The sequence below is a fragment of the Barbatula barbatula genome (genome assembly GCF_947034865.1).
Source record: "Barbatula barbatula genome assembly, chromosome: 24".
NCBI classification, from domain to species: Eukaryota; Metazoa; Chordata; class Actinopteri; order Cypriniformes; family Nemacheilidae; genus Barbatula; species Barbatula barbatula.
In genome coordinates this window covers 16,716,765-16,738,941 of record NC_136787.1, presented here as the reverse complement: position 1 = coordinate 16,738,941, position 22,177 = coordinate 16,716,765, and the positions used below count along the sequence as shown (strand labels likewise).

The 22,177-nt window shown below is 39.9% G+C and overlaps 1 protein-coding gene across 4 annotated transcripts in view; it reads right to left on the bottom strand.

Moving 5' to 3' along the window:
- camk2b2 (calcium/calmodulin-dependent protein kinase (CaM kinase) II beta 2) overlaps positions 1-21,858 on the bottom strand; it is a 33,611-nt gene extending 11,753 nt beyond the window's left edge. For 3 of the 4 annotated variants that reach the window (XM_079449053.1, XM_079449054.1, XM_079449055.1), the window contains exons 1-13: positions 21,613-21,858; positions 18,441-18,535; positions 14,778-14,837; positions 14,460-14,514; positions 13,936-14,001; positions 9,748-9,820; positions 8,302-8,404; positions 8,105-8,188; positions 7,624-7,718; positions 7,422-7,544; positions 7,201-7,284; positions 6,411-6,453; positions 2,441-2,478 (exon numbers count right to left, since the gene is read on the bottom strand). In XM_079449053.1, the coding sequence (XP_079305179.1) occupies positions 2,441-2,478; positions 6,411-6,453; positions 7,201-7,284; positions 7,422-7,544; positions 7,624-7,718; positions 8,105-8,188; positions 8,302-8,404; positions 9,748-9,820; positions 13,936-14,001; positions 14,460-14,514; positions 14,778-14,837; positions 18,441-18,535; positions 21,613-21,674 (981 nt within the window). In that variant the 5' untranslated portion in view covers positions 21,675-21,858. Of the gene's footprint in view, positions 1-2,440; positions 2,479-5,090; positions 5,184-6,410; positions 6,454-7,200; positions 7,285-7,421; positions 7,545-7,623; positions 7,719-8,104; positions 8,189-8,301; positions 8,405-9,747; positions 9,821-13,935; positions 14,002-14,459; positions 14,515-14,777; positions 14,838-18,440; positions 18,536-21,612 lie in introns of all 4 variants that reach the window. The other variant, XM_079449056.1, reaches the window with a different exon arrangement.
- Between the last annotated feature and the right edge of the window lie 319 nt (positions 21,859-22,177).

The window sequence follows — 22,177 nt, the reverse complement described above, 5'->3', positions numbered from 1 at the left end:
AGCAATGAGCGAGGTGCAGCGGAGGTGTCTATTTCTGTCTCCTGGTTCCCTGGGTTCAGACTATTCCTGGAGCGAGAGCTACATTCCCTACTGAGGTAGCCCACCCTCCTCTGCCATCTCACACACATATGGAATTGGGATGGAAAGATATCATGGATAGAGAGCGAGGCGTATGTGGGTAAAGCATGGCATGATTGGCAATGAGATAAGGAAAGCGGGTCATAACTGAAACCTACTATCACAGGGAGATGAGAGTCGCACCTGCTTGAAAAGCAATTGAGAACAGCAGGAAAATGAACATCACTGTCGCCGGTACCCGTAGGGTGGTTTTTGAGTGAATCAGTGGTGGAGTTGCAGAGGGCAGAGGGAACAATGTGAAGGGAACACAATTGGACTAAAATGCTGACGGTGGGCAGCAGGCGGTGCTGATTCAGACTCGGCCGCACAGCGAGAGAGAGAAAGAAATGAGAAAGTGTGGATGTATCAGTAACCATATCAGCATAAGGCTATATTGCCTATTGTTTATTGTTGTACTATTGAATAGCGCAGAATATCTGAATAAATAAATAAATATTAAATGTTTGTCAGGCTTCAAAATCTTTTCTACATTTAAAGGCTAACACGTCTATTGCTTGATATAATGTAAATAAAAAAGTAATAAGATCAACCTTTCATCAACCTTCATATTTATTAACTAACACTAGCTGGTAACTGTCTAACTTCCAGTATAAAAATAAGAATAAAATAGAAAACATATCACCCATCGCAACAGAAATTGTTATCCTCAACTTCCGCTTATGTTATTGGACATAAAAAAATATCTAAAAACGATGAGACGTCTTTAAGAAAGATAACTGATCTATGACCTGTTTCAAACGAAACCTCCAGGACTGAAACAGCTTCATTTATTCAGGTCTTAAATGTTACAAATATACAGTGATGAAATGAGGTGAATTGGACGGCAGGATTTTCCTCCGAATGCTTTTTAGCACCGGCCTCATAAAAACGGCATGCTGAGCGATTACGTAAGGTATGATGAATGCTGGGAGAGAGTCTGTCCCGACTGACCGCAGAGGATTATTTTACAGATTATACTCCTCATCCAATCCTGAACGCATAGTTTAATTTCTACTTCTGCAGCGGGATGGAGGTATAAGCCGACCTTTATTCTGTCAGAGAGGATTACGTGTTAACAGAACAATTGCACCTCTTAAGTGCACTTTCTCTAACAGCCCATTAGGGGTCAGATGTCAACATCTGTGCCTGTTCTCTTCATCAAAGACCAACATGTGTGACTTTATTTTGAGCGCTGAAATGTTTAGAATGGGAATGCAAATGGAGATACTGCGTCAAGTGATGAAAGAGGCAAATGAATGGGTAAATTAATGAGAAATTTAAGAAAGTTAAGGTGGAATGTAGGGTGTCAGACTAGTGATAAATCCAACAATAGAAAATATATAAACCACCAGACTACTGGGCACATCTACTGTGCAATAGTAAATTTTTCACAACTCTGCATATATCGATTTAGCTGCAATTTAACTTCAAAATGTACACGTGAACTCTATTTCAGCGTGTTTATTTTTTGTGAAACTGCGGTGACGCTATTCACCTCGTATCTTTAGGTTTGCATTTATCTCTAAATACATAAAAACATTTTTTTTATTTAGATCAGAACATCTTTATGTAGTTGTTTTGGTTATTTTAAGTATTTTATATACTGGTTTTTGCCAAAAATATACATTATTATGGCTAATAAAGTGATGGAAATGTATGTCTTCTGTGCCTTTTTTAATTATTATTAAAGACATATTTAAAAAATATTATGAAAAATCATTATTAAAGACATATTTAACACTTTAGTGATAAAGGTTTTTTAAAGGAGAATTTAAGAGAACTTAAGGAGGTTTTATAAAAAACACCACACGAGCAAAAGGGTCAAGGGTCGGGAGAATGACTGCTGTAGTCAAAAACAAGAGAATCAATAAAATATGAATAACTGATTCAATCCTACTCAATGCTTTGTTTACTCTCAGATTTGTATTTATCTTTGCTCATATTCCATCATTTGCTTTGTTGCCTATTCATTTTTTTCAATGAACACTTTAAAAGTTTAGTGTTCTTTTCATTTTGTACCAACACAAAAATTAAGTATTACGGTGTTTAGAAACTACTCTTCCCTTTATCTATACAACTTTGGTCATTACTGCCACCCCAGTGACCAGGTCACCTCAAAGAGCCCATCCATCTAATGTTACAGAAGACAAACACAAATTTCAACAGACTGCAAAATTAACAAACAGACATTTGCTATCAACGCTCAAAAGTTTAAAGAATCAGTCTGCTTTATAGAATATCAAGCTGGTAGGAGAATTATGAGGACAGAAAGACAAAAAAAGAGCAGAGGAGAGGTATAAGAGAAGAGTGGAGGAGGTCTTACCTTGACATCGGCCTTCTTGTTGAGCAGACTCTTGGCTGCTGCAGATGGAGAAAGAGTAAGAGAAAACATCAGCACGATGGGATGGCAGCGACACTCAACATTAGCAGAGCGTTAATGGTGCTCGGCCAAACATGTCACATAACTGTCCGAGCCAGCAGGGAAATACCCCTCCCAACCATCACCACCATCCCTCCTGTCCCACATCTAGAGGATTAAAGCCATCAAAAACATCAGGGAATCGCAGTCGACAGCATCCGGTTTGACTTTTACTCAATGAATATGGTTTAACATCTGGTGCAAGTGAAGGGGTTAGAGACTAACATGCGTGTGCAGGAGATGCACTGGTGTACATGCAAATGTCTGGAATGTGTACGTGCATGTTTATAATTTTACATATTTGTCTAACTATAGCATAATGAATGTAGTAATGTAGTATTTAGTATAGTAAATTCATAAACTGTAGTATATACTTCAATAATGTAGTATACTATAATACATTACTATATTACTAGTAAGGTGTAGACATACTATACTATCCAGGTATTTTACAATAAGTTACTATAGTAAATACTAAAGTCTACTACAGAATTTGAGAAGGTAAAAAAGAAACTTAAATCAAGGCATAATCTCAGAAAACAAGTGAGAATGCTTAAGCGATTTACTTCAAAAACCACCACAAATGTTTTTAGAAGGTTTTGTTAAATTTAGCCAAATCATTGGACATTTGTCTCTGATCTTCAGCTGCACACGCACGCACACACAGCTCAATTTAAGTGTAATATGTTTAAATAGTGAGCTCATGAGGCAGCATGCACCTGCTCCTGTTTCTGTGTTTGTCAAACTGACTAAAAGCCTTTTAAGGGACCAGCAGCAGAGTCTCACTACACTACACTACAATGAAATCAAATGAAATGAAACTGTCAGCAAATCTGATTTTCAAACGTTAAATTATTCACATCCTCACTGCCATGGCAACACAGTAGAGAAAAGATGGAAATATTCTGTTTCTAAAGCAGTCTAGTGACTTATCATCTGTGCATATACAGGAGGTGTCGTGAGGAGTAGGGGTAAAGCGAGAAAGAGAACCTTACCTTCCACAAGTTTTAGAGCCAGAGAGGAATGATGAGAAGGAGAGATGAAGAAAGAATAGATTAAGATAGAGAGATAAAAGAGGTTTTCGTTCAGTGGTTGAATGGCAGGGTGCCAGTCAATGTGTGCCAGTCACTTTAAACTGTTTAAGTTTGATGTTTCCTTTCCATTTTTGGTTTAATTTACAAATCTTAGTTTTTTTGCCACACTACGTTTCAAGTCTGACACTATTATAGTGACATCTAGAGGTCACAACAAACCCGATTCACCTAAAATATTAACCAACACAAAAACACAATGGCGGTGTTTAGAGAATCACTTTTACTGCTCATCTGTGGGAGGAGAGATAAAAAACCGTGAAGACCTGCACTGAAAGTAAACCAGACCACACACTGCTACACACACTTACAACTACAATAATGTTGAAACATTTTATAAACTTTAACAAACCAATCACACACATCGAAGAAGTGTACGACTGATATTTTTATAAAATGGTGTATGATGTTTTAGACAATTTTCCTTCAAGGCTTCAAAATGATCAAATTAATTGGTAATTGACAGCACACCGCAGATGTAGCCCCTTGACATTTAGGTAAAGTAAACCATGGTAAATGTATTTCCGTACCAGAGTAAAAATATTAACGTGCCACCGTACACCATCACCACCACAGAACTTTCTGTAAGGATATTTCTTTTAAATCTGCTCTATGGATTCATCCCAAAATAAAAATGAATATAGATTTTTAACACTGAAGGACATTGGGGGTTTTATTAACACATATACACATGCACTCAGATCAAATCACGCCAAACTCTTCTGCATCACAACACATGCGTGTGCTCTCGTGCAACGGCCAGTCACCGGGACGCAGGCGAGAGAGAAAAATAAAGAATTCAGAGATTATGGTTGAGCAAAAGAGAAAGAAGAGAAAAAAAGGAAAAGGAGAGAAGAACGGAAAGAAAGAAAGAAAGAGAGAGAAAGAAGGAAGGTAGGAAAGAACGACAGAAAGAAAGTAAGAAAGACAGAAGGTAGGAAAGAGAGAAAGACAAAGAAAGAAAGACAGACGGAAAGAAAGACAGACAGACACACAGAAAGACAGAAAGAAAGAAAGAAAGAAAGAAGGAAGGAAGAAAGACAGCAGAAAGAAAGATAGAAAGACAGACAGACCGAAAGAAAAAGAAAGAAAGAAAGAAAGAAAGACAGACAGACAGACAGACAGAAAGACAGAAAGAAAGACTTTAATGGAAACTGAAAGAAAGGAGAAGTATGTAAGAGAGACCCTGTTGGAAAAGCCAGATCCAGTCTGTTCCAGTTTGATCACCTGGTTTCTCCATCAGGGTAGAGAAAGAGAAAATTTGGTGTGGTGTGCAAACTGCAAGAGAAACAGAAGAGAAAGAGTAAAGATCTAACAGCCAGCGGCCTCCACCGTGCAGAGCTCGAAACTGACGATACCGCTGCATGCTGGAAGCTCCATGCTAAACATGAACGTGATGACAGAGAGAAGCATGAAGAGTGATGGAAGGTGAGCTCCAATAGGAAGTGATGGGGCGGGGCTACCTTGTTCCACCAGACCAGCGGTGGTACCTGCAGCAGCGGCGGCTGCTGCTGCGGCCGCAGAGACGGAGGCTGGGGCCGTGGTCTGTCTGCCCACTGCCGGACACACAGAGACAGACAGGGCACATACGACGACAGACAGAAAGCAAAAGGGCAGAGAGGAAGAGAAGGATATCAGCGGGTTAGTGTGGAGAGCGTCTGACCGCTGTCATCTGCAAACTGAAGGACTTTCTGAGGAGTCATATGACAAAACATATACGAACATGAGAGGGTGTAATCCCTGTCACACTGGAATAAAGACAAGATTTTCTTTTCTCTGGGAGACGCTCACGGCAACACACAGCCTTTAATACGAACTCAAGCGTCAGAGAGAAAAGAAAAACAGAAGAAGAAATCAAGGAAGAATAATGTCACAGAACAAAAGGAAACGTATTTCGATGAAATCTGTTAAAGAGGCCATGATATAATATAAAACTTGATTTCAATACTTGAGTTTAAGTGACTTTATCTTTAGCTAAATGCTAGGTTGGTTAATAAAAGAAACACAAGAAACTTTGACAAACATACAAAATGGACACAAAATGCTACACAAGCCTCTTTAAGAGAGTGAACAGAGAAGAGAATTGAAACTCGGACACTCCCACGCCTCCTCTACCACTGAGTCACTCCACAGGATGAGGTAATTACAGTAATGAGACCAGAGACACAACGTGTGACATGCCACGTACAGAGAGAGAGGGAGAGAAAGAGAGAGAGAGAGAGTATCTAAAACGTTCCTCAAACAAGAACACTGTGGCTTCCACCCACCAGCCTGCTGTTGAAGTGAGAGTGTGTTTGTGTGTGTGTGTGTGTGTGTGTGTGTGTCTGTGTGTGATGTGAGAGAGCAGATACTTCATTACAGCAGAAATAAATCACATGTTATTATAAACGCCAGCTATCACATGCGGCATTTGGCACAGCCGCACACATCCAGAATTCTCCTTCCCTCCAGACGAGGCTTCCTACTAATCTGTTCATCACTGAATCAGTCTGTCAGAAGATGACCCAAACCCAAACGACAAACTGCTCTTAAACGTACAGATGTCACGAAACCGTGCTTCTGTGTCCAATGTTTTACAAACCAACAGAGCAAATGGTTTTTATCAACAGTCGTCATGTTAACACATCAGCGGAATCAAACATAAAGGCGTCTCTGTATATAGAAGAGAGTGTTAACATTACGAAATTCCTTCAGAACAAACATCGGATTCATTTAATCCTGGGGTCGAATAGGGAGTCAAAAAAGTCTGAATTGAAAGGCAGAAGGGGTGGATGTTAACTTACCAGAGAAATTTCGTGACACCAGCATCGTTGTCAAAATCGCACCCTGTGCATGTTGAAAAGAAGTTAAACAGTTACCATCGGGTCCAGCAGCGCCAACCATATATATATATACATATATATATACACAGATGGTAGCATATCGGAAGAGTCAAATTCTTAAAAGCCAGTTAACTTTGCTTCTGTAACCCTAGTTATATGTGTGACTATCAAATGTGCTGTTGTGTAGACACAAACATTATCAAACTAACACAAAACAAAGGTGTTAGATAGGATGGCATTCAAAAGTGACCATAATGAAAAAACCTGTAATACTGAAATACAAAAAGAAACACATGCTCACTTGTGGAAAGGTTTCCCATAATTTTGTTGAATTCAAATTTGATGTTTTCTTTAAAGAAATAAAGGCTGTGATATGTTGTAGGTTTTTTACTGTGATTGACAACAGAACTGTGAAGTTGACTGTTCCAAGATGGCAGACGGGTGTCTGGAGTGGACCATTTCAGAGATGTATAGGTATGTGTTTAGGTTAAGTTACCATTATTGTGAACTACAAACAATATTTCTCCAAAATTTCCACTAAAAATCTATTTGCAGAAAATGAAAACTGTAGAAACAATTTAAAATAACAGAAACAATGCTCTAAATCTTTTCAGACCTCAAATATTTTTTTAAGCAAAGAACAGTAATATTTCTACATGTATTTAGGAAAACTTTTAAAAGGATCATTTTTTATCTATTCTGCAAACTAACAGTCATAATACAAAACAACCAATCAAAGAGATCTGCAGACCTTGAGTTTCCTCCTTGCGTTGAATTTCTTCAAGCACTCGACCGTTTCTTGTCTGTGCATCATGGATGCCACGGTGGATCGTTGCTGCATTAGAAATTAAGATCAGAGGTCAATCATTTTGTTTCAGATGTTGCGCTCTGGTGTGTGTATGCGATGATGTAACTTCATAAACAAGACTGAACACTCATTCAAAACAAAGAACTTGTGGCAGAGATACTTACGCAGACCCATGGGTGCTTCAGGGCCTCCTGGGCTGTGATTCTCTTCGCCGGATTGATGGTCAACATTTGATTGATGAGGTTTTTGGCTTCAGGTGTGACCGTGTCCCACTCTGGAGAGGGAAACTGCACGACACACGGATAAACAGTCACATATTTGAAATGACAACAGTAAGTTCAATGGCGTAAGAGAGAGAGAACTCACGTCATAAGCGCCGGCTTTGATCTGTTGGTAGAGTTTGTGCTGGTCTTCATCCCAAAACGGAGGATAACCCACCAGCAGAATATAAAGAATCACACCTGCAATGACAAGACTGATATTTCACTTCTGTTCTGTTATTTGGACACAATTCTACAGCAGATGAACAAGCAACGACAAACGTGGAGGGGTTAAACGTTTAAACTAAAGTTTCAGACACAATTTAGACTCAATCAATCCAAACCAACACGATTCACTAAAACAAAAGGCGACGTCTGGCCTTCTGATGTGTACAATTGACAAAAAACTAGATGATGTATGAAGCAGTGGACGCAGAACAGGGCCGTGACGGCCAAACACTCGACAACACCAGCGAGATAAGAGCCCTCAACATCTGAGAGGCGCGTGTCTGAATGTGCGTGGGGCGTCGAGAGAGAAAGAGCGAGAAGATGGAAATAGACGGATGAGGGGTTAGCGTGTGACTCACCGCATGCCCAGATGTCCACAGGTTTACCGTACGCTTCCTTTCTCAGCACTTCTGGGGAAAGATAACCTGGCGTTCCGGCGAAACCTGCATGTAGATACATCTCAACCTCAGACAGGTTTACTTAACCAAACCATCTCTGTGTGCTTGTAAAAGCCATGCAAAGCAAATTTGAAAGAATACAGAGGTTGATCACGTACCGAACCAGGCCTGCTGGTCTCCCTGCACCTCGATGGCCAGGCCAAAGTCGGCCAGCTTGACGGCTGCGTTCTTGCATTTGCTGGCCAACAGCAGGTTCTCAGGCTGAGGGGGAGATCACACTCATATTACTAAAATCTGATACATGTCACCTTTAAACACTGAACCCCTAACATACAACCACAGCTGCTCGCAAGCTTACAAACACAATCATCGCCCAAAATATACGCTGTCCTGAAAATATAGCCGTGTTCTGTCACCTGAAGAGTTCACCAAAAGCTAAAGAAATCGAATCGTGTTAGAATGTCAGAAAGTCATATTTGTAAAATTAAGTCAATTTCAAAGGCTGTGACAATTCATGATATAAAATGTGCACGTTTATACTGTACAAAATGTACATTCTACCCTTACCCCCCCCCAAAAAACGCCATTGATCAAGGCAGAAATGCTTTTGAACTTAAAATGACATATCATCCTTTATACCAAACAGAGTAGACAACAGATTTTGAATTTGTGTTAAGAATATCTAATATCACACTTTCTTCTGTAAAGGAAAATTAAATAAAGTGTCTATGCTTCTATTTGTGTCAATTATAATGTTGATGACTTTCATTGTGGAACACAGTAAAATAAAGGATAAAATGATCCGGACCCCAATGTGTACAGTATCTCTTACATGTAGGACATTCAGATTGTACAGTATATGGTTGAAACACTTTGTCCATTAAGTAGGTTACATTCTCTCAGTTCTGGCGCAAGTGAAACCAGGTGGGAAATCAGGTCCAGAAGAGCAAAGCAAAATGGGTATTTAATCTCAAACATCTTTCTTTCTTCGCTACAGCTGCTGCCCTCCAAAGACATGAAAACTGTCAGCGTTCTGCCACTCAAGCACCGCCGTCACATGCCGGAGCTATTCAAGGATCTCAGATGGCGCATGATTTGGGTTGAGAATCAGTAGGACAGGTTTGAAACATTCAATAACCTTGAGCTATATCCGGGAAAAATGACACCAGAAATGTGGCCTGACAGGATGACAGAGATTTTAAAAACTGATTTAATAAATGTCACAAATGATTTGATTAAAACTAAATTAGGAGGACGACATAAAAATGCGCAAGTTACCTTTTCTATTGTCTTTTAAAATGCTTGACGCTGGTAAGCATGTGCATGATTCTTCCCAGTACAATATAATATAAACATACATCAAAATAAATAAACATCCATGCACAGCACTGCCCCCCGGCCAAACTACAAGCTAATCTCTGCTTCATACTGAGGTAAGCCAGGCCTCTTTATTATTCCTCTAATACCCCAAAATCTCACCATACTGTGGTTGTACAATATACACAACACGTTTTGACAACACAAACAAACAGAATATGCAACAAACAGCATGCTTTACACAAGCACAGACAAACGGAGCAATCTGAATGACACCTGTCACTCACCTTGAGATCTCGGTGCACCACACCCATTTGATGACAATGAAGCACCGCCTCCAGGATCTGCTGGATGCAGTGACTGCATGCAAACACCAGGGGGCGCATGTTAGTCTGAGCAATGCATCATTCACTCGTGCACAGGCACAGGCGGAATATTAGGAGGAGCTCATTTTCATTTCGACTAAACATACCCAAACTTGATGGAACAGACGAAGTCCAGAATATTTTTAAGTGTAAGAGTTTGGAGTAAAACTCATGAAACATGTGCTGGTCATTATTCACCTCCAAATCTTTAGTAAAGGCCAAATGCATACATGTAAATGTAAAAATGTTATTGAAATTAAATTAAACCTACTTTTAGAACCATTTTGTGACATGACACACATTTCTCATAAGGAGTTTTATTTGTTTTCTTTATAATTCAAAGTTTTCTCAGTGCTCAATAGATTTATTATTGTGAAATATATTTTTACTGTTTTTAATTACAAATGAATTCAAATTAAATTCTATATTAATAATTCAATAATAACAATATGTATAAAAATATATGCTCATTACAGTAATATGTGTTGTTTTCTGCATTACTGTAATGCAAGTCATAGGGGGTTTCTGTATAATGTCACCTTTAATAGTCCTAAAAATAAGCTTCCCGTTATTCCTAATGTTCGTATCATTTTATTTAGATTCGGGGTGAAATATGAACCAGACATCATATTTTCACATTTTATCTTTAACTAGTTTGGACTTATACATATACAGCTCATCAGTAAAAGGAACTACGTGGGGCCTGAGGAAGACTGATAATGACACCCCGCTGGACATTTACTACTTAAAGAGACAGATCACCCAAAAGCAAGCCTCTCTCATCATTCCAAACCTGAATGACTTTCAAACATGAAACACAGAAGAAGATGATTTAAAAACAGTCATTTTTAATACAATAAAAAAATCCCTGTGTTCCAGGGAAAAAGAAAGTCATATGGGTTTGTTAAAAGTTGGACTGAATAAAATTTGAACTGTCTCTTTAAGAACTATAATAAAATCTGTTCTTTTGAGATGATAAAGTCAGTACCAGTATTGAAATGTGCACTATACGATGATGTGGAAGCCGGTTTACTGACAAAGGAAGCTCTAGCTGTAACACTACAACACTTAAAAACACCTTATCTCACCACCCACCCGAAGAGCGACAGGAGAGAGAGACTGGAAAGAAATGAGAAAGAGAGACAGGACTGGCAGACAGCCCTGGAATCTGCGCAGACACTGCAGCGGAGCGCAATATGTGATGTGTGTGTGTTTTGGCAGTGGTAGCAATTGTGTGGTGAGATAGGGCTTGAGGAAATGTAACTCTGAGCAACTACGAGGAGAGGGAGGTGGATGGCGTGAGTCAGTCTGTGTAGGCGCCTCCTGCTGATCTAGAGAAAGTGGATCTCTGTATGTTCCAGTTTTGCAAAATACAGACACACAAAGTCATTTTCCAGTTACAAAATAGAGATACATAGTGTTTAGTTTGATTCACTATGGCCTGGTTTCACAGACAAGGCGTAAACCTAGTCACAGACTAAAATGAATGTGTGACCTGTCTTAACTGAATATAACTTGCCACTTAAAATATATTAGTGCTATTGTTTTGTCTCAAGATACACACCAGTACACTTCCTCTAAGGCATTTATATAAAAGCATCATTAACATCTTAATTCAACTAAGGCATAGTCCTGATATTAAATAACCGATTTGCATATGATCTCTTTGATATCTTCGTTGTTTCTCTGACACCGTGTCTACACCGGATGCAGCGCGACAAAAGAACGCATTAGAACCCATTATCATTTTAAAAGTTGTCCACACTGGATGCGGCGCGGTGCAACAATCCCTTTGTTGTGTTACGTCTGTCGTGTCCGGTGTAGACATGGTGTTAGACAGCAGCGAGATTTAACAGTGGTTTAAAAAGCCTCTTGCTTAGGTGATTTCTGAAGTTTATTTATTTTTATTTCATATTTAAAGAAAACAGAATGGAGAGCACAACCTCTGAGCAAAAACTTTTTCTTCAGTGGAACACAAGAGAAAATATTGTGAGAAATGTTTCAGTGGTTTTGTGTCCATACAATGGAAGTCAATTGGGTTCAGTGTATTATCAACGTTTTTCAAAATAAAATCTTTTGCGTTTTACAGATGAAAGAAACTCATACAGTCACACATACAGTAAGGCAAAAATACTAGAATGGATTCTAATGATAAGACCCATTAAATGCAGTGACAGCGGGTGGTACGCGAATCTGTTTACTCTTTTGGTGAAGTAGCCGTGTGGCCAAACGCTGTCTTTGCAATGAGCAGTTTTTCTCTGCCAACAGCCTGAATAAAACTCCAGAACGACCCTTCAATCAAATGACGATTAAACAAAACAACTTGTCTATCCTTCAGCGGTCTGTCACGCTCAATATGGTGTAGAATAAAACAACATCTTCCACAGCCGAGAGCTGCCCAATGACAAAGATAAATTACATTGTTTTGAAGCAAAGAAAGAAGATATTCCCAGTGTACCAGTCCTAGGGTAAAATAAATGTGAACGGTTCACAATTGGCATACTTTGCATGTTTTGCTAATGCGTTCTCAAACAAAGAAAAAATCCAGAACAAAAAACTAAACAACGCTTGTCATTTTTGCTGAGGGAAAGAACGAGGGTTGTTAAGTCAAATGCGAATTCAGACCAAGCAATAGAAGCAAACTTGGACAGCCACAGAGTGCAGAAACGGTTCGAAAACAAGCAGGAGTCACATGACACATGCAGTGACCCAGTGCACTTCCTGTACTGACCTTCAGGTCCCTGTGCACTATATCATGATGGTGAATGTGACTGACACTCTCGAGAATCTGATGTATACAATGACTGCAACGACAAGAGGAGAGACAGGGAACAAGAAAAGATGAGGGAGGTGAGCGAAGGTGGCGAGTTAGTCACAGCGCGTGAAAGGACAAACAGCGGTAAGACCAGGGGAGTATCAGATAAGCCGCTGATGAAATGTGATAATGCCGACCATCGCTGAAAAACCTGATGTTACACAACAATAGATCTGGAGTCGGCGGCCACGGATGGTTTAATGCGAGGGAACTGACACGCACACTTGGGATGGAGAGATATGGAGGGAGGGTGGATGAAATGGAGCAGGTGAAAATATGGAAATGATTTGTGTGCGTGAGTGTTTGAGCTGGTTTCTGACTTGCTAACAATCTCGAAATTATACAAAGAGCGTGGATGAGATTGTTTAACCAAAGGTCAGAAATCTACTTTTTAGTAGAATAAACCCTCGTGTTATAACTTTAAAAACTTAACATCCCACTGTTTGTGTTAGAGAAATGAATTATACCTCAAAATATTAGTTAAAATCGCATAGTTAATGTAAGTGCTTAATTTTTTTCCCATCAGACAATTGAACTGTAAAAAAAAGAAAATTTTCAGGCAAGCGACGACACTTTCATCATCAACATTTAACATTATCATTTAAACTTCCTGTTTCTCTCTGTGGAAACACACGAAGCGAGTAGAAGTGTGAGTATGTGTGCATGCTGGAGTTGAATCTGTGTCGACATTATTATGTGTGTTAAATAGAGCCCTACGTTCACTCATATAGGGGGGGCAGGTGGAGAGGCTCAGGACATCAGGGACGGCTTCATTTCACCATCTTGAAAGGGGGGTGGGCGGCATCACGGCGAGATTGCGCCCACAGATACGGACGATGATCTCTCGTATCTCGGGGGCACATAGAAACAGTCTCTCTTTCTCCACTTCTCTCTCACCGCGTGTCACTCCCACGTGCTCGAAAATCCACACAGTCAAATTGATTAAAGCTTTTCTCCGGAGGGCGACTGCGCTGTGTGTGCATGTGCGTGTGTGTGATGGAGAGAGAAAACACAGCAATTGGTGGATGAAACATATGAAGCGGATGAAGACGAGGGAGCGCAGACACACACTCACACACACAGGGTGAGGCAGAGATCTGCTGCCCACGCTCAAATGGCTCAATAAAAAAAAATAGCAAGCACAGGAACAATACGCTGTAGCAGTAGAAAATATATATTTTTATCTGGTTAGGGTGGATGTGGAAATGAAGGAGAGAAAGCTGTATGTGGGTGGGAGGTTTGGACGTTAATTGGCCACAGGGAGGATCTGATAGAGGAGAGAGAGAGCCTTTTACCTGGCATCAGCTTCGCTGTAATATTCTCTGGCTACGATATCTTCGAACAGCTCTCCACCAGTCACACTGTAGGTCGACATCAGAGACTTTCATGAGCTCAACTTACATTCAGAAATTTGCACTCATTTTATCCACATCTTGCATTCATATCACACATATGCATTCCATGTGAAATGATGCGTGCAAAACATTTGCTCGTACATGTTTTTATAATTGCAAAACATTTTTGGACATGCGTGTATATAATTCAATATGCCAGAAAAAGAGCAGTGCACAAAACAGGCTAGAGAGAGCAAGAAAGAGAGCATAATAGGATGGGGAAATCCTCAAGAAGAGAGATCACCGGGGCTTCGGGGGGAAACCCCTGCTGCAGGATTTCTCTCTGTTGCTATGGAAACTGGCTCCCGATTGATCGAGCGAGAGGGAGAGAGAGAGCGATGCTGGGGAAAGAGTGGGCGTCTGTGGCAAGCACGGAGGCAAAAACAAAGCATAGCAAGATATCATGCGCCACATTTTACACTTACAGGTCAAATATGAGGTAATGAAAGCCCTCTTCTGATATGCTGTCATGGAGCCGAACTGCATTCGAGATAAAACAAGAGATAATGTCATCACGTCCATTCATTACAATGTCCATCACGATGGAAAGAACTCTACTTGATAGAAATGAAATCAGTAGGTAGTACTTTCTATATAAATGTCCCCCCTGGTTCCGTTCAGCTCATTCACATCCGGCCTGAGCTTTAAATGATGACTGAGAGTTCAGGGGGCTTGGGCCTTTAATGCTCATTTAATATCATGTCCTATGTAGAAAGGAACGGTCTACGGCGCCTAAAACTCACCGATGTTGGGATGCTTGAGCAGGCGACAGATACGAGCTTCTCGTTCGAGCTTCTGGTGATCTGAAACAAAAGAAATTCGGTTAATTTGGGTGGGTTTAAAGAGCATTGAGAATGTTGCTCTCTGGTTGAGTTGACATGGGATTATCCTTCTGTGATGTGACGTATTTTTGGATGAAACGAGAGAATCACGTACAGTTACATTAGCAATTTGCATGAAGAGAGAAGATATGCACATTGTCACAACACACATTTTTTTTTTTGAATAAACCCTTTTCACATCCGTTATGCTGCATTCACATTCAAACTGATTTCAGTTATTTTATAGTATCAAAGCGAAGGTCACACTCAGCATCACCCCCACCACACACTGTTGACCACACAGTACGAGCACAACGGCCAACCGCTGGCTGAAGGTTTCACAAGCGCAGTGGCTGACTTTAGCTGTATTGTTGTTCGTGTGCCGTACTGCATGATCTGCAGATATGAAGAGACAGACGCGTACTTCCGACAGGCCTGAATGCTCCAGCGCACCCTGCGGAGGAAGCCTGCTGTCTGCCATGCGTGAGTCATACTGGAAAACGGACAGCTGGGAAACTGGACGCAGAACATCTCTGCCGTTCCTAAAGAGGCCTGTGCTCTTCTCCTATTGGCTGGCTTACAGGCCATCTATCTTCACAGCATCATTTAAGGCCATTGCACATCAAGTCCGAAATTTGCATCCGAAATTTCTGCACGTTAAAAAAGAAATACGACCTCACGTTGTGTCAATCACCTTTTCACAATGCCTCCGATATTTTCATCCGTCATAAACAATTTCGGACTGGGTTAAAATTTCAGCATTTTTCAAATCCATAGCAAGCATTTTGAGAGGCGTTTTGACAATTCAGAAACACCGTACATACGAGCGCCAAATATGAAAGAAATTCTAGTGTTTGGGGATCCAACAGGGGTTGTGGAAAGTGGTTTCAATTAGACGGAATGGTTGGAGGGGAGGGACTGGCAAATAAATAAAAATAGTTTCAGAATGTCATACATAATGCATCTGTCAGATTTTTTTATTCAAAGCAAATAATTGTGCGTTCAAGGGATATAATTTGTGTCAGTATGTGTGTTACAAGGGAAGGATTTAAACCCACAACCTTTTTGTTGCTAAAGCAATGTTTAAATGAGCTAAAGGAAAACAAATGGACTCAAAAAAACATTCTTTCCTTAATTGAACCCCACTAACACACTTTTACATCCACAAAAAGAGAGAGAGAGAGAGAGAGAGAGAGAGAGCTTGTGAAGTTGTCACATCGAGCAGTGAGACTGGTGTGAAGTGATGAGAATGCTGACATCTAAACACCACAAGAGAAAAACCACCTCTGCAGAGAAGAGACAGAGAACCTCCAGAGAGAGAAATGCTGTCAGACCCACAAACCTCATCATCTATCTACAGCTATATAGACACAAATCTAACCTGTGCACGAAACTTACGTACATACATGTGCTGACGGTTACATAATTAATCGAATAACTAATCGGGATTACAATTTTCAATTCCTCCCATAATTATTATATACATTTTTCATTATATTATTTAGTTTTGAATGTTTATAGAAAGATTGTGGCACGCATCTGCTTCACACAACGTCATAAAACATTTCAAAGCGTCAATATAAAATCTATTAATCGGAAATAATAATCGTTATTCAATATTGAGGTGAATAATTGACAAGTCTCTTTTTCATAATCGTCCAGCCCTACAAGAGCCCAAATATATTAATGGAATATTAACAATGAAAATGTATAGATATTTATTTTTAACTGACAAACATTCTTTACTACATTATCTCAAGAGTCCATATCCCACATAACGCGCCAAAACATCCAAATGACACAGTTTGGGTAAACCGAAGACGATTGCCAGCGTTCACTCATTTGAAACCGACTCCATGCGATCGAACATAACTGCATTCCTGTTTGCATCCACAGAAGCATGGCAAGATAATGGGCCTGTCAGACACAATTACAGCTCAAATAATCACGTTTATCAGTATTTATCTCAGCAGTAAGCCATTATAATTGGAAACAATTATGGAGTCAGTCACTCTGAGCAGCCTGCTGTATTCATCCTTGTTAAACACAGAGCTGAACATCTTTATGTGTGTGTGTGTGTGTGACACTTTGGGTAAATCCAGGTCATCTCTGTGCTGCATTGCAGGTGTTCTCATTATGCACGTTTTACGCCAATCACAACCTCCCAAAAGCACCTCTTATTACATACGAAAAAATGTGTCCCCATAAACTCCATTTCTCAATATTGGGCCATTGGGCCTCCTAGCTCCGACCCCCTAACATTTGCGCTATTTTTCCACTTGCAACATACAGCAACTCTTTCAGAGCTTAACTGTGTACCATTTAAAATGTTATGGTTGTCTGTTTTGGTAACAATTGTCTGTTTAATCTGTTAGAATGAACATATAAAGCTGTAACAATTGATAAAATGGCTATAAGGAGGCATCATGGTTTACCTTTAAACCATTTATGGTTTTTAAGCCCCCCCAAAGGGGGTATGTAAAATGCATATATAAGATATGATAAAATATTATTACAAATACATTCAAATGGATGTCTGATGTACAATAAAGAATCTAAAGATAATCAGTAAAGTTTCACCTATCATTCAGAAGGGGTCCGCTACACACAGCCTTCACGCATCTTATAAGATTTAACCATGAGAACATCACTTCACTCTCATGTCTGACTGAAAACAGATTGTCTAATGTGTTCAGGGGAAAAAGGGTGTGGTGTGTGGTCGTAGGCTGAATCAAATCAAGAGTAGCGATGATGAATCGTCAATCTGAACTTTTTCCACTTGAAGGCACCACGGCTTCAGCACAAATGCAGTTCTTAAGCTGGCGAACACAAAGTAGATCTGCATGCATGCTATCGTTGTGCTGTTAAAGTCCCCCTGCACCGGCATGGGGGTGTTTCAGCCAAACACCCTTTCACTTTTGAGCCAAGCTTCATTCAAACTTTTAGTAATTCTACTGCGACATATTTCAGATAAAATCAGTGTGGAGCAATGCTTGAGATGGAAATGAGATAAAACTGTGTGAATTTTATACATAAATTTCCTAGTGGTGTTTTGAGATGTAGTGAACAAATAAATAAAAGAAATTTATTTCAGAGACCCGTACACACGTGTGTTTGCATGTCCCTGTGCTCGTCTTTCTGGGTGACATGTGTGTCATGCTCTTAGCATGTCGGACACGCAGACAGGCTGTCTGAACTGCACCAAATGGTCAGACTGCCTGTCTTGACCTGCAGATCATCTCAGTGCCGCGTGTGCCAACACTTCTCAAAACACACAAACACGTGCACAGACCCTTCTCCTAAAATATCACATGGCACCACAACAAACATGTCAAGCAGTGACATCTATATATGCTTCACCAGTCTGATCCATTCAACAAAACAGCCTTTCACCACAGCAACTTATTATTGTGTAGCTGCTTACAGTAATGATTTCACGGTAGTAACAAAAACTGTAGTGACTATATTATCTTGATAGAATGAAGGGTGTTTGTAAGGGTTATTCAGAATTAAGTTTCGATTCATTCCCCAAAACACATTCCCCAACTGCATTCCCCAAAACATTTTTGAGCAGGATTGATTTACCTCTTGCCGAGAGCTTTTTGGTGTTTATGATTTTGGCAGCAAACTCCTGGGCTGTGCACAGCTTGACGCAACGTCGCACGACTGAGAAAGCCCCCCTGAGAAAAAAACACAAGAAGAAAAACTCAGAAGATCAGCACATACACAAACTGTGAAGATAAATATGCAACAATTGAGGCTCATATGTTTTGTTTAAGGTTTTATTTTGTGTTCCTTGATGGCAAATAAATCATACAGGTTTGGAAGAACATACAGAAATGGTGACTGATAGCGATGTTATGATTCACTGTGAGCCAGTTGAAATAGATTATAATAGGTGAAGATTCAAGCCGGTTGACATGGTTTAAGCCGCAGTGTTCACTGCAAACTTGGAAAACGTGGATTTCTTAAATGTTAAAAATCCAAGATAAGCACAGACCAAGTCTAAGTTTATTTATTTCAAATAGATGTTTGTATTATTAATTTTTGTATTAGTTTAAAAATTGCAGTTAAGTTTAGTTATTTTACTTAAAACATGTTTTGTGCGGAGGAATGTGCTGCATTTGAGAAAATAATAAAAGGGAAGTTGTTCATTTCTAATTTGTCTCAAAACACATTATGTAAAAATAAATTGTATAAGAATCGTGTAGTGAGATCAGTATTGTGAATTGCGCATCGCATTGTGGGCGGAGTTTATCGTTACATCTCTAGTGATTGACATTGCCATGTGAATAAACCCAAATCCTAAAATCAAACCCAAATATAGGATCTTGCAATATTTTTTATACAGATGCCGGAACAACAAATCAGAACAAAACAGAAAATCCAACAGGCAGGTGTCTGCTGCCCAAGTATTCAAAAAACAGCACAAACAAACCTCCATCTAACAAAACACTAAAAACATTCAAACAACTGCCAGAGAACAAAATGTAAATCACACGCTTTCTGAAAATAGAAATAAAGGGCCTCATGAAAAAAAAGTGCATTATAAAATCACTCAAGACAGCTGTGACAATGCTCTGATGTCATTCAATACAGGCTAATTTTAGCGCACCTTGTTTCAGTTACAAATGCACTTGGCGTGTCTTAAACAGCAGCAACTCTGAAGTGGATCTGTTACAACTGCACATGCACAACCCCCCTGAAGACAGGCACAGACCCACAGGCTCAAATGCCCTTAAAAACAGCCATCCGATGATAACATGTGATAAAAACAGACATATGCCCCTCTGTGACCTCGGGCAGATCACCTGCGCATCACTGGCTTGGCTAGTGGACACAAAGAAGGAAGCCTCCGAGATGTTTGGCATTGCTCATTGAGTATCAGAAACTATTAACATCTGCTATTCCTTTAGGATTTTGGGGTTGGGATCTTCTTTCCTTCTTGTAGACTTTCTGTAATTGAATCTGATTTTACATTTTACCTGTCTGTCCACCAGGGAAACATTTTAATAACTCTGCTGCCAAGGCAAGCGCCATCATTTATTCTATTTTATGATTAACATATTCGTAACAATTGTGAACTTTAAACATCATAATTATGTAAAACAGTGCAGCCATGTAGTCAGAGTGACAGAACACTTTCGTTACTCCAAAGTGGAACTGAAACTTCATTTATAATAAACCAGTAGGTCAAGGAAGGTTGCGGTGATGAGCTGTCACCACTGACCGGGTCAACGCTCGGAGCCGGTGAGACCTGAGATCTGTCTGCTAGTAAACATGTAGATTCATTAACGTCTGAACCCGTCTCACAGGAGACATTGAGCTCATTTACTGGACTCTGCCTGTCAGAAAAAAGCAACTGACACAATTACAGAACGCTTTCCTGTGCGAAGACATCGCTTCTTCACCATCACAGCAGCTATTGTTGACCACATCAGCTCTAGTTCAGCCTTGTGTGGAGAATACTGACATCCTTATCACTGTATTTATATTTAGTATATAATGTATATATATATATATATATATATATATATATATATATATATATATATATATATATATATATATATATATATTATAGTATAGTATATAAACCATGATGCTGAATGATAACCCAATTCAACTATCATGCCGTTTACATGGGACTCCTTACATGAACCTCGTGATGATTTTCTCCCTCTATTTCTAGCAAGACTTTTACTACCCAACAAACAGAACTCTCCAACGAAGCAATGTTTAACATTTTATGTCTGCATTTTGCAAATGAACAGTAAAAATATGGTCAAGTGGATAGACAGTACGTCTCGACTTCACCACAAACGGGGGATGTGGTGAAACATTCAGTATGGCAAAGATCGCACACTGTGAAATGTTACACACTTATAATATAAACAATGCGTACATTTAAATCAGCAGTACATTTAAAGAATAGACAACAGCACGTTAAATGAAGCAATATTATACATTTTAACGAACAGATGAGATTATTCGTGATAAATGTTTTAATTATTCAAGATCATATGCAAAAAGAAACGCAATACTGTCTGACTGTATGAGGAGGGAGAGAGAGAGAGAGAGAGGTTGAGAGAGAGAGAGAGAGAGAGAGAGAGAGAGAGAGAGAGAGAGAGAGAGAGAGAGAGAGAGAGAGAGAGAGAGAGAGAGAGATAGAGAGATAGAGAGAGATAGAGAGATAGAGAGATAGAGAGATAGAGAGAGAGAGAGAGAGAGAGAGAGAGAGAGAGAGAGAGAGAGAGAATAATGTCCTAACGTCAGGCTGCAGGCATGTTCGCGCGCGCACACGCAAACATTAAAGACAGCAAACAGCCGCTCTGACAGCTCCAAAAATGTCACGAGCCAAAACGACCCTTTCCTTGTGGCGGGAAACAGTTTGATACATTGTAGCGAGCGTCACACCACGGAGCGATAGAAAGTCTCAAACTAATTTGCACCTTTAAACTGCTTAAACAGCAGTGAGCAGTCGCTACAGTGTATCTTTCTGCCCACTTCAAAATGATAGTCAGATATGATGTTACAGAACGAAATGTTTCCTGATCTAAACTGATCTATGCATTTACCCACAAAAATATGCACGATCCTCTCAGATTCCTCGCGTTTACAAACATAAACTGCATCTATAGTTACACGCTCACTGACATGTTTCCTCGCGAGTACTCTGTCCACTTCATTTAAACATCGTTATAACATATGGCGTAACATGCATTACGTAGCATGCAAAGTAGAAACACAACCGTACTTTCCAAGTTCTTCGTAAAGCTGGTACTCGTCGGTAAAGCGCGTACAGGTTGTCGTTGCCATTTCTCAGCCCTCCGCGTTTGCCTGCTTCGTGTCGATATCCAAGCCGTCTTCCAGCGCGCTTCTGCCTCTCCGAGTCGGAATTGTGGTGCTTGGAAGATAAAACTCAAATGTGGATGTGGGTTCGAGTACGGGAGAGGTTCTCCGACGTGCAGTGCCGACTGCCTTCCAACCTCTCACCGAATGCGCCGTTCAGCTGCAGTCTGTTGGTTTTCCGCTGTGTGACGCGACGATGCCTCATCTCACCGACAGAGGGCGCGGCGGAAGTTTGCACCTGCAACGTCTAGACGTTAAAAGGAAAAAACTGACTTTTATCTCATCATTTACTCACCCTGATGCCATTCAATATGTATGTGACATGTTTTCTTTCATTTTGATAATTTACTTTAATTATATCTTTCTGAGCACTGTAGCCACAAAATTGAGCAAGCTACTGACATTATTTGCAATATTATAATGTTTAAAGTATTAACACAATATTAGGTTAATGATATGAAAAACTGAAA